Source organism: Jaculus jaculus, chromosome 1 (assembly GCF_020740685.1).
Source record: "Jaculus jaculus isolate mJacJac1 chromosome 1, mJacJac1.mat.Y.cur, whole genome shotgun sequence".
In the NCBI taxonomy this organism is placed as follows: domain Eukaryota; kingdom Metazoa; phylum Chordata; class Mammalia; order Rodentia; family Dipodidae; genus Jaculus; species Jaculus jaculus.
This window is the reverse complement of record NC_059102.1, coordinates 334,406,589-334,418,687: the sequence shown is the minus strand read 5'-3', so window position 1 is coordinate 334,418,687 and position 12,099 is coordinate 334,406,589. Positions and strand designations below refer to the sequence as shown.

The window sequence follows — 12,099 nt, the reverse complement described above, 5'->3', positions numbered from 1 at the left end:
TTGCTAAATTATTCTATTTATTTAGAGAAGTACAGAACCAAGTGAAGGAAAATGAATACACCCACGTGGCTTGAGAACCCATGTGGTTGGCCTGGAAAAACCATGGAGAGAACAGAAAAGAAAGTACAAAAAGCTTCTGCCATGTGGAGAAAGAGCCCATGTGAAAAGTGAGGGTTAAGGGGGTTCTCCCCTGAGATGAGCCAAGAAGAAACTTGCCAGACGAGATGAATGGGCCTCCAAGAGAAAAAAAATAAAAAGGCTTGTTCCCTCGCAGGCATCTATTTATAACCTTATCGTGGTGGGCCCTGGCTTCTGGTTCAGGTGAGCCAGAGAGACAGTGAATGCTCTGGGCTTGGGGCTGTCTCAGGAAGAGGCCAGCTATGGCACCGAGCTCGGGGGCTGAACTTGACCAACAACAGTGCTGGGCTAGCTTTAAGTTCTAAGAGATACTCCTCTCCCAGGAGGGGCCCAGGTTGTTTGTGGAAAAACAGATCTAGGGAAAAGATAAGAAGTAAAGATCATACTTTGATCTCTAGCAAAATGGAGACTGCAAGGATAGGCCCAAAGGCATTCCTACTTTCAGGATTCCAGTCACCCTAACTGCCTCACAAGGCTACCCTTAAGACTCCCTCTTGGCTGGAGAGATGGCTTAGCGGTTAAGCACTTGCCCATGAAGCCTAAAGACCCCGGTTCGAGGCCCGGTTCCCCAGGACCCACGTTAGCCAGATGCACAAGGGGGGCGCACGTGTCTGGAGTTCGTTTGCAGTGGCTGGAGGCCCTGGCACGCCCATTCTCTCTCTCTCTCTCTCTCTCTCTCTCTCTCTCTCTCTCTGCCTCTTCCTCTCCCTGTCTGTTGCTGTCAAATAAATAAATAAAAATAAACAAAAAAACATGTATGTGCCACCATGTCTGGCTTTAAAAAAAAAATGACTCCCTCTTAATTTGACAGTGAGTCAGCAGGGGCTGTGGTGGTTTAGTGTTGAGTGGCCCTCCTTGATATGAGCCTGGTGAAGGGTCTAGGAATCTTCAGCTCAGTTCACAAACCATGCTTTCTTTTTTTCTTTTTGGTTTTTCGAGGTAGGGTCTTACTCTAGCCCAGGCTGACCTGGAATTCACTATGGAGTCTCAGGGTGGCTTCAAACTCATGGCGATCCTCTTCCTCCCAGTGCGGGATTAAAGGTGTGTGCCACCACACCCGGCTCACAAACCATGCTTTCTGATAAGATTTTTTTTTTTTTTTTCTGGTTTTCCAAGGTAGGGTCTCACTCTAGGCCAGACTGACCTGGCATTCACTATGCAATCTCAGGGTGGCCTTGAATTTATGGCCTCCTACCTCTGCCTCCCAAATCTCCCAAGTGCTGAAATTAAGGGTGTGTGCTACCAGGCCAGGCATAGATATGCCCATGTGTTTATGATCTAATCTGATACATTCATAACCAAGAGGTTATAGTTTATTTGTGCAAATAAGTTATTTATCAGTCCGGGTCTCATAGTTTGTGCTGGACAGATGGTGGCTGTTCACTTGTTCAAGCAAACATAGAATCATTCTGCCTCAGCATTCATGCTCAAAATGGAACAAATTAATGTTTTTAAAAAAATTTATTTATTTAAGAGAGCAAGACACACACACACACACACACACACACACACACACACACACACAGAGGCATGCCAGGGCCTCTTACCATTATAAATGAACTCCAGATGCATGTACCAGTTTATGCATCTTGCTTTATGTGAGCATTAGGGAATTGAACCCAAGCCCTAATGGCTTTGCAAGCCAAGCACCTTTAACTGCTGAATCATCTCTCCAGCCCAAATTCAAATTTTATAAAGTGGAGTCACTCAAGGCAAGGCAGCATCTGAATACGAGTTTTTTTTTTTTAATTTTGTAAAATATTTTATTTATTTGAGAGAGCGTGAAAGAGAGAAAGAGGTAGATAGAATGGGCACACCAGTTCCTACAGCCACTGCAAATGAACCCCAGACTCATGTGCCACCTTGTGCATCTGGCTTTACGTGGGTACTTGAAAAATGAACTCTGGTCCTTGGGCTTTACAGGGAAGCACTTGAATTGCTGAGCCATCTTTCCAGCCCTATATTTTGTATTTTTTTCCTCAACTTTTATTAACATTTTCCATGATTATAAAAAATATCCCATGGTAACACCTTCCCTTCCCCCACTTTCCCCTTTGAAATTCCATTCTCCATCATATCCCCACCCCATCTCAATCAGTCTCTCTTTTATTTTGATGTCATGATCTTTTCCTCCTGTTATGATGGTCTTGTGTAAGTAGTGTCAGGTACTATGAGGTCATGGATATCCAGTCCATTTTATGTGTGGAGGAAGGGAGCACTTTGTAAGGAGTCCTACCCTTCTTTGGCTCTTCCATTCTTTCTGCCACCTCTTCCGCATTAGACCCTGAGCCTTGGAAGGTGTGATCGAGAAGTTACTCAGTACTCCAGTCACTTCTTTCCAGAACTATGATACCTTCTGAGTCGTCCCAAGGTCACTGCTATCTGAAAAGAGAAGATTCTCTACCCAGAGTGAGAGTAGCATTAATATAAGGGTATGAATATTAAGAGAAGTGCTTACTGGGCAGTTTGATAAGCATACTATATACATTTATCCAGACATCAGCAGACGTTACAACCCTAGGGCTCATGACTACCCGTTTGAAGTTTTCAGTATCAGGGATGTATTCCCTCCCATGGAATGGGCCTCCAGTCCAACTGGAGGGCAGTTGGTTTCTACCATGATAGATGTGCCACTATTGCACCCATTGGCTCATTTGGCCAGGCTGGCCAATTATAAGGTTTTCAGTGTCCACTGTTGAGTATCTTCACTGGTGGTATCTCTTTCTCCCATTGAACTGCATGCAGAATGGCTTCTTCCAGCTTTCTATCAGCTGAATATAAGTTTTGTACCAAATGGAGTAACTCAGAGAAGGCCATGAGGTGATCTCTGAGATCGGGTGCATTCAGGGTATTATGGCCGTAGATGGTGAGGTGATCTCTGTGAAGCAAGTTGCTGGGAGGTTTAACTTGCAGATGGAACTAAGCACAGAAGGAAGACCCAGACTCGTGCCTTAGCAAATAAGATCCTGCAGCATGTGGTCTTTCTGGCCAGTTTCCTTCTGTTCCCCATTTCCCTCTCTACAAAACCATTTTGTGTTCCCTAAGAAGGAGCTTTGAGGACGACAGCCCACCACCTTCTCAGGACCGTGTCCTTGAATAAACATGATTTCCTTCCCACCAACGTTCCTCTCATTAGAATTTGCTTCTGAGCATCAAGCAGCCCAGACTTGGGTCTAGTAACAACAGTGTTGATATGGGAATTGGAGAGTGATGAAATCTTTCTCAGCATTTTTTTCTTTTTTGTTTGGATGGGGAGGTCTTTTAAGTCACAAATTAGGGTGCTAGGTGTTCAAACTCATACACAACTTCCACTAAGTCAGTGGTCTCCAAGTTCTTGTCTCATGAATTTGATGAATGAAATCCTTGGAACATAGAAAGTGAGGTTCAGGGGCTGGAGAGATGGCTTAGCGGTTAAGCGCTTGCCTGTGAAGCCTAAGGACCCCGGTTCGAGGCTCGGTTCCCCAGGTCCCACGTTAGCCAGATGCACAAGGGGGCGCACGCGTCTGGAGTTCGTTCGCAGAGGCTGGAGGCCCTGGCGCGCCCATTCTCTCTCTCTCTCTCCCTCTATCCGTCTTTCTCTCTGTGTCTGTCGCTCTCAAACAAAAAAAAAATAAATAAATAAAATAAATAAGAAGGTGAGGTTCAGAAAGATTTTATTATAGAGCTTAAGAGAAGGAAAGGAGGCAGAGCTTCTGTATGGTATGGGGTCACCAGATATGGGTATTGTTTTAGTCATTTCACATTGCTGGGATGAACATCCAAACCAGGCACAGGTGTGGGAAGGAAGGGGTTTCCTTTAAGCTTACAGACCCATGGGGAAGCTCCATCAATGGCTGGAGAGCTACTTCCTTCCAACCAAGCATGGAGAAACAACCAAACAAACAGCAGAAATCCAAAAGCAGCAGGCACACAGTTGACGACAGCAGAGACCCGGGCAGAGCTCAGACCTTTCTGCACACCTGGGGTTGGAATTCACCACCCCTGTGGGTTCCTGGGTTCTTGCTGGGGGCGGGCTGCCGTTCCCCCTGATGGCGCCCAGGCAACGGGGGGCGGGGGAGGGGGAGCAAGTGATGAGAGAAACACTCCCGGGAGATAGTTGAACAGCTCTCTCAGTTTATTGTCAGTGAGATGGGTTTATAAGCATCTGAGGGTGGAGGGAAGAGTCCTAAGGGGATTGGATGTACCAAGTTCATTTCTGATGCCTAATTAGCATATGGGGAAATTCATTCTAACACATAGGCAATGGAAGGGGGGTTCAGGTGATCTGGGGTCTCAGGGGGATGGGCTATGTGAAGGCTGATAAGGAGTTTCCTAGGCAACTGGCCAGAGGTTACAGGGCTATGGGCAGAGCCTAAATTCGGGGTGCTGGGCTTGGAGATGAGTGGCCTCCTGTAGCCTGGCGTCCTTAGCCATGCCTGGAAGCTCAGGCCCCTCTCCTGAAGGCTCCAGCCTGTGCCTGACACTGCCCGACACACCCCTAGTGAGACCCCCCCCCCCACCAGCAGAAATCTGCCTGCTAGGGACCGAAGCTGTAAACTCAATTTTAATAAGATACCTGAGTCTAAAGGCCAGGCATGGTGGCACACGCCTTTAATCCCAGCACTCAGGAAGTAGAGGTAGGAGGATTGCCATAAGTTCAAGGCCACCCTGACACTACATAGTGAATTCCAGGTCAGCCTGAGCTACAGTGAAACCCTACCTTGGAAAACAAACAAACAAAAAAAGCTATCTGAGTCTGTGGGGGAACACACATTCACCCTCCCAGGTATTCTGGGAAAGAAAATAAAGCAGAAAGCTCCCGAGTTGGGAAGGGTCCTAAACAGATAACTCACATGGTGACATAACCCTGAGGATGGAATTAGGCAGCGAGTTGAGATGAGCTTTATAGGCTAAGTTTAGGAGCCTGATTGGTTGGGAGGGTCAGGAAGCACAGACTCAGAATAATAAGCTTTTCTGTATCAGCAATGAGTTGGTCATTTCAGTTCTCACGCCAGGTGTTGCGTCGGGGTTCTAGAAAAGGGGATAAGGGAAAAAGCAGACCCTGCCTTTTGTCATTCTGGCCTCCAGCAAGATGTAGGCTGCTAAGGACTCCTTTTTTTCTTACAATCTAGGTCTTATTTATTTATGATATCTATTAAGCCATGAATTCACAGGGAACAGGCTCCCGCAGCCCAGGTGCTTTTCCATTAGTCCTCACAAAGCGCCCTTCTCTGGGCGGGCGGAGCGGGCAGCCGCGTCAGCCGCCCCAGGTTCCCTTCTCTTGGCCTCCTTCTTCTGGTCATTTTCCTTCACCCGTCTCAGAAACTGTCTCGGCTCTTGGGTGCTTAATATGCCCAATACACACATTAATGCTCTTGGCGAAAATCCTGCCCTTGACTCGCTTGTTCACAATAACGCCAACAGCATCCAGTCTTCCTGTGATGACATTTATGTGGCATTCCTTTTTGGATAGTACCCCTTCCCTTAATATCTACAATATCACCCTTCTTGTAGATTCGCATATACATGGCCAGTGGAACAACCCATGTTTCTAAAAGGCCTGGAGCACACGTGCCGGTGCCTCTCCTCGTTCCCTTTGTGTTTGTCATTTTGGCAAACTATTGGAAGATGACAGCTCCGGCCTAAAGGAACTGAGGACTCCTCTACGGAAGAAGAGATAAGGAAAACGCAGATCCATCCTTCCTTCCTTCCTTCCTTCCTTCCTTCCTTCCTTCCTTCCTTCCTTTCCTTCCTTCCTTCCCTCCCTCCCTCCCTCCTTCCCTCCCTCCCTCTCTCCTTTCTTTCTTTCTCTCTCTCTCTCTTTCTTTCTTTCTTTCCTGGCCCAAGCTGACCTGGAATTCGCTATGTAGTCTCAGGGTGGCCTCGAACTCATGGCAATCCTCCTACCTCTGCCTCCTGAGTGCTGGGACTAAAGGCGTGCACCACCATGGCCGGCCCTTTCTTTATTTCTTTTTATTTTTATTTACTTAGTTTTATTTATTTATTTATTTATTTTGGTTTTTCAAGGTAGAGTCTCACTCTAGATCAGGCTGACCTGGAATACACTATGTAGTCTCAGCCTTGAACTCACAGTGATCCTCCTACCTCGGTCTCCTGAGTGCTGGGAGTAAAGGAGTGTGCCACTGTTCCCGGCCAGATCCTTTCTTATGGGCTTAATATTTCCCACTTTTAGCCAAGAAGAAGAAAAAAAAACTGTTTACTTTTTGGGCCCTGCTATGCTAAAATGCCTAGACAATTTCTATCTCCTATTCTTCTTCATTGTCAGAATTCAGTTGAATTACAGGACATCCTGTTGGCATCCCCTGCAGAATTTGAAGCCACCAGACACATGGGTCACAGACACTGAAAAATCAAGCTGGAAGCTTCTTCCCTCCTAGCTAGCTGGTGTAGCGCTGCTGGGCAAGAAGGCTCATCAACAGGCTTACACAGCTGCTGGTCAACCTCTTGCTCCAAAGCTAGCAAGTCAGGTTACAGGGCCGGCCCTACCAGCACAATAGTGGCCTGACTGTGAAGGAGGTATCCGTAGGCCTTCCACATCTCACACCCACTCCATCAGAGGGAGTGCATGCCTGGCAATGAAATCCTAGTCAAAAGCCTTTTAAAGTAAAGTATGGCTTGGCACATAAAGCACTTACCTGGGAAGCCTAAGGACCCAAGTTCGATTCCCCAGAACCCATGTAAGCCAGATGCACACAGTGGTACATGTGTCTGGAGTTCATTTGCAGCAGCTGAAGGCACTGCTGTGCCATTCTTTCCTTTTCCTTCTCTCTAGGTCTCTTTTTCTGCCTCTTTCTTTGCCTATTTCTCAAATAAATAAAAACTAAAAAATTAATCAAAATAGAAAAGGGTCAATAAACATGAAAAAAAAAACAAAAAAAAATAGAAGAGGGTCTAGTTGGAAAGAAAGAGTTCAGTGGAAGGAAGGGTGGGTGAGGGAAAGACCAAAGAAAGTATTAGGAGAGGATTATGGTCAAATTATATTATGTTCATGGATGAAAATTGTGAAAAGTTAAAAAGAAAATAGGGCAAGCCAGGCACCATTAATCCCAGCACTCGAGGTATCGCTGTGAGTTCAAGGTCAGCCTGGGCTAGAGTGGGACCCTACCTCAAAATAAAAATAGGACAGCTTTGCGGGGAAAGTTTTTCCCTAGGGAGATGTAAACATGTCTCTTCACTCCAGACTGGGCTCAGACAACAGACCAAAGGATGCCTTCACCAAAAGCAGTTTTGGTGGTGAACCAATGAATTTGTTGAGATTTCTTACAGAGCAGGGTAAAGGGCGGCTTTCAAGAGCATGCATGACTCGAAGGCAGCTGCATCGCCAAAAATCCCGCCCCAGCATGGGTGAATCATAGAATCTGCATCTCTGGAGCACACCACAGGACCTGAAGGCAGCTGGGCTCCACTGGGGGACAGTCTCCTCCATACGCAGTTGTTTAACCTTCATGTGACCTTAGGAAGGAGTTTGCAACCTGTTCATCAGATCTGTTGACCTCTTGAGTCTCCCTCTTTCTGCTTTCAGGAGCGAACATTCACTTCAGAGAAATCGCTGTACAACACTGGTCAGTCTGCGCCTCAACAGTTGTTTGATGCTCCTATAACCTTGGGAAGTGGTCCTGTGACCTTTGTAAGTTTCAGCTCTGGGTAGACTTGTTGACCTCCTGACTCAGACAAGAGGGACTATTTCAATTCTGAGGAATTTGCTACACACTTAGGATGTGTTAGAAACAGTATCAATCTTCATTTGTGACTCTATATTTGCAAATTTGCACACTCCCTTTTTATCTGTAATTCTGAACTCAATATTGGTAGTGCTTTTGCTGTTACTCTCCAGTGCTGGGAGCAATGTAAACTTGTTGCTTGGTGTGCTTGCTCCTAGCTGAGGCAGAGCAAGGCACGCTTTGCTTTCTTGTTACAGTTCTCATACTGTATGAAGTGTCCATTTTACATCCTCTTTAGTGCCATTTTCCACCTGTCTCAATGAGGTGGAGTACAACTAGGGAAGACATCTGATATTGATCTTGGCCTCTATAAGCATGCATTCCCACATACAAACACACACACACACACACACACACACACACTTTAAAAAGTAATACAAGAAAAAAGTATTCCCAAGAAATTGCTACTGATCCCCAAATAAACTTACGAAAGCAGCAAACCTATCTTCTAGTATCTTCTGTTCCTTCCTCTCTATTCTTCCTGTGCATCTTTCTCTCTCTCCTTAATGCTTCCCAAGAAGGCAAGGCCCTATACAAGATTTGACAGCCGGATACTCAAGAAACAATGTTCATTTAAAAGTAGGATCTACTGGGCTGGAGAAATGGCTTAGCGGTTAAGTGCTTGCCTGTGAAGCCTAAGGACCCAGGTTTGAGGCTCCATTGCTCAGGACCCACGTTACCCAGATGCACAAGGGGGCACACGCTCTGGAGGCCCTCGCGCGCCCATTCTCACTCTGCCTCTTTCTCTCTCTCTGATCTACGGTTATACTTCCATAAAATTAATTGCAAAAGTCAATGTTGCAGTCAGCTTCGCATTGCTGGCAGAAATCATCCAACCAAGAGCAGCTTTTGGGAAAAAAAGGGTTTACTTTGGCTTTCAGACTCGAAGGGAAGCTCCATGATGGCAGGGAACACAACATGAGCAGAAGGTGGACATCACCCCCTTGCCAACATCAGGTGGACAACAGTAACAGGAGAGTGCGCCAAACACTGGCAAGCGGACAGTGGCTATAACACCCATAACCCCGGCCCCCAGCAATACCCTGCCTCCAGGAGGCGTTCATTCCCAATCTCCATCAGCTGGGAACCCAGCATTCAGAACACTTACATTTATGGGAGACACCTGACCTACCATCACAGGCAGTAAGACTGTATTTCCATGGAAACCCATAGAAGGATAGATCAACTTTGGCATCCACCTTTAACTCTGCCGAGGTATGTAATGAAAGCACCATAGAATAACATTCTTTTCTTCGCAGCGCTCATACAGCAGCTGCCCCGCATCTGTTCAGAGGCCCTGCTAAAGCTCTCTCCCTCTCTTCCTGTTGCTTTAAGAAGGCCGGGGCCTTTTGCCCTGTTCGCCAATGGCGGCCCTGGCTTCACACGCTCTGCGCATGCCCTGTGACCGGCGATTGGGCGAGGCGCAAGATGGAGACTTGGCGCGCGGCGGGACGCTTCTCCCAGCATGCCTTGCGGCGGGCCGGGATTGAGGCTCGGGGCGATGGGGAGCCCGGCGTGCGGGGCGGCGGGTCGGGGTTGAGGGGCGGCTGCGGGCCTGGGCGGCGTGCGCCCGCCGAGGGCGAAGATGGAAGCGTGGCGCTGTGTGAGGAGGGGCTACGGCCGCTGCGTGGCGGGGAGAGGCCGGTCAGTAGGGCTGGGCGGCCCGCGGGAGGGGAGGAGGAAGGGGCGGGCGGCCCGGGGCGCTCGGGGCGGGGCGCGGGGCCGGGGCGGGCCGCGGCGCGCCGGGACGGGACGGGAGCCCCGGGAGAGGTAACCCGCGCGGCGGGCCGGGCCGGGCCGGGGCGGCGGGCGGGCGGGCGGGCGGCGCCTCCTCCTCCGCAGGCCTGCGCGCCCGAGTCCGCCGCTCCCGCCGTCCCCGCCCGGCCCGGCCCCGAGCGGGCTGCGGGCGTCGCGTCGGGGGGTTGTCGGTGCGTTCGGGGCCCTCGCGCCGGGGCCAGGCCGAGCTTCCCGTGGCCCTGCGTGCCGGGAGCCCTGCCCTTGGCCGCCCCGCCTGGAGCGCGGGGCTCCGGCGTGTGAAGCCCGCACTCCCCCGAGAGGCCGGGGCGGGAGCATGGCTTCGAGTCCCCGGACAGCGGGGCTACCGCAGTGAGACCCTGACCCCAAACACGAGGATGAGCGTATACAATAAACTCACTTCTAAAAGCCCTGGAGTCCGTGTGGCCGGCATTAGTGTCCCCCTGGGTGCTTCCCACCTACTCAGTATGTATTTTCTCCCAAGAAGCGGTAACGTACAGACTTACCTGCGTATCAGAAGTCCAGAAACTTGTGTAACCTTAAGAACTGACTGGTGTGCCACGCATGGGAAATGCAGCGCTGTGTTACATAAGTCTCTGCAATCTGGCTGTAACTCCCAGAGGCCTGAGAGTGATGGCAGGTCAGCAGTGTTTCCTGAGTGCCAACTGTATGCCAGGCGCTTGTGAAGACAGATTACGGTGCAGGGGCCCTAAGGAGCTCAGTGCCTTAAGAGACATCTTAAAAGACATCTGTGTAAATAACCACAGACAACACGTGTTAGAGTGCAAGTTCCACATTGCAGTGTGATAGGTAATCAGCACCGGGACTGTGGGGACTAAGTTCGCCTGTATCCAGCGCTCAGGAGGTGATGATAGAAGGATTAGAAGTCAAGGCCAGCCTTGGCTACATGAAACTTGTCTCAAACTACATGAACCAGTGCCCAAATCCCCTTGACTACCTTTTAAGGTTGTCACAAAATGAGGTTAGTGCCCACGTCATGCCTTTAAAGATTTATACTTTAGAGAACATTCTGAAACTACATAAACTGCAAATCATTATATATATATATATATATATATATATATATATATATATATATATATATATATATATTAAATTTTTCTTTGGGTTTTTTGAGGTAGGGTCTCGCCCTAGCCCAGGCTGACCTGGAATTCACTCTGTACTCTCAGGCTGACCTCAAACGTAGCAGTCCTCCTACCTTTGCTTCCTGAGGGCTGGGATTAAAGGTGTGTACCACTGTGCCCAGCGAAAAGTTAATGTTAAGTGAAAGTAACATAGTAAGTGAAACCTAAGCATTGCTTCTATTAGGGATAGCCATTACTGACTTTATAATTGTAAGAATTCCAAAGGAGGGCTGGAGACATGGCTTACCTGTTCAGGCACTTGCCTGTGAAGTCTAAAGACCCAGGTAAGCCAGGTGCACAAGGGCCCTGGCACATGCATCTGGAGTTCCTTTGCAGTGGTTAGAGGCCCTGGCGTGCCCATTCTCTGTCTGTCCTCCACCTCTCTCTGTCTGTCTCTGTCTCTGTCTCTCTCAAATAATGAAATATTTTTTAAAAAAGAATTCCAAAGGAAAGGGGACTTCAGGAGCATAACATTTTTCCATAATAATAGAGTGAGGATTCAGTTTTTTTTTTTTTTTTTTTTAATTTGAGAGCGACAGACAGAGAAAGAGGCAGATAGATAGATAGAGAATGGGCATGCCAGGGCCTCTAGCCACTGCAAAGGAACTCCAGACACATGTGGGTGCACTTGTGCATCTGGCTAATGTGGGTACTGGGGAATTGAGCCTCGAACCGGGGTCCTTAGGCCTGACAGGCAAGTGCTTAACCGCTAAGCCATCTCTCCAGCCTGAGGATTCAGTTTTTAAGTTGCAGTGTTTTTTGAGAACCTGAGATCAACGTGTCTATTAAAACAATCTTAAGCACTGGGGAGGCTGAGATAGGAATGCCATGAGTTTTAGTTTAGCCTGGGGCTACAAGTGAGTTCCTGGGTTAGCCTAGGGTAGAGTGACACTCTGCCTCAAAAACATCAATAACTAGCGGGGCATAGTGGTACATGCCTTTAATCCCAGTACTTGGGAGGCAGAGGTAGGAGGAGCACTGTGAGTTTAGGTCCATCCTGAGACTGCATAGTGAATTCTAGGTCAGCCTGGGCTAGTGAGATCCTACCTTGAAAAACCAGAAAAAAAAAAGCCAATAATCATCTTAACAGTTTCTTGGAGACCCATTAGATAATAGTCAAATTGACGTGATTGAGTTTGGAGTGTTAATTACTGGCAAATAATCTCTACCTCTTTCATTTCCTCCAGGGAGCAGCATGCTTAAAAACAGGAAAAGAATGGAAAAGGAATTGTCTGCCCACTGATGAGCAAGAGAATTAGTTTTGTCAAGTTGGGACAGGCTTTTGTTTTTTACCTTTACAAGTGTTTGGGAAAATTTAACTTGGATATAAGAAACTATTC

At 48.1% G+C, this 12,099-nt stretch overlaps 1 protein-coding gene across 6 annotated transcripts in view; it reads left to right on the top strand.

Moving 5' to 3' along the window:
- Positions 1 to 9,405: 9,405 nt before the first annotated feature.
- Positions 9,406 to 12,099, top strand: part of Angel2 (angel homolog 2) — a 47,283-nt gene continuing 44,589 nt past the window's right edge. Inside the window, exon 1 of one of the 6 annotated variants that reach the window (XM_045141626.1) lies at positions 9,406 to 9,503. In XM_045141626.1, the coding sequence (XP_044997561.1) occupies positions 9,445 to 9,503 (59 nt within the window). In that variant the 5' untranslated portion in view covers positions 9,406 to 9,444. Of the gene's footprint in view, positions 9,504 to 9,593; positions 9,630 to 9,907; positions 10,597 to 12,099 lie in introns of those variants that run through there. The other 5 variants (XM_045141629.1, XR_006635084.1, XM_045141630.1 and 2 more) reach the window with 5 other exon arrangements.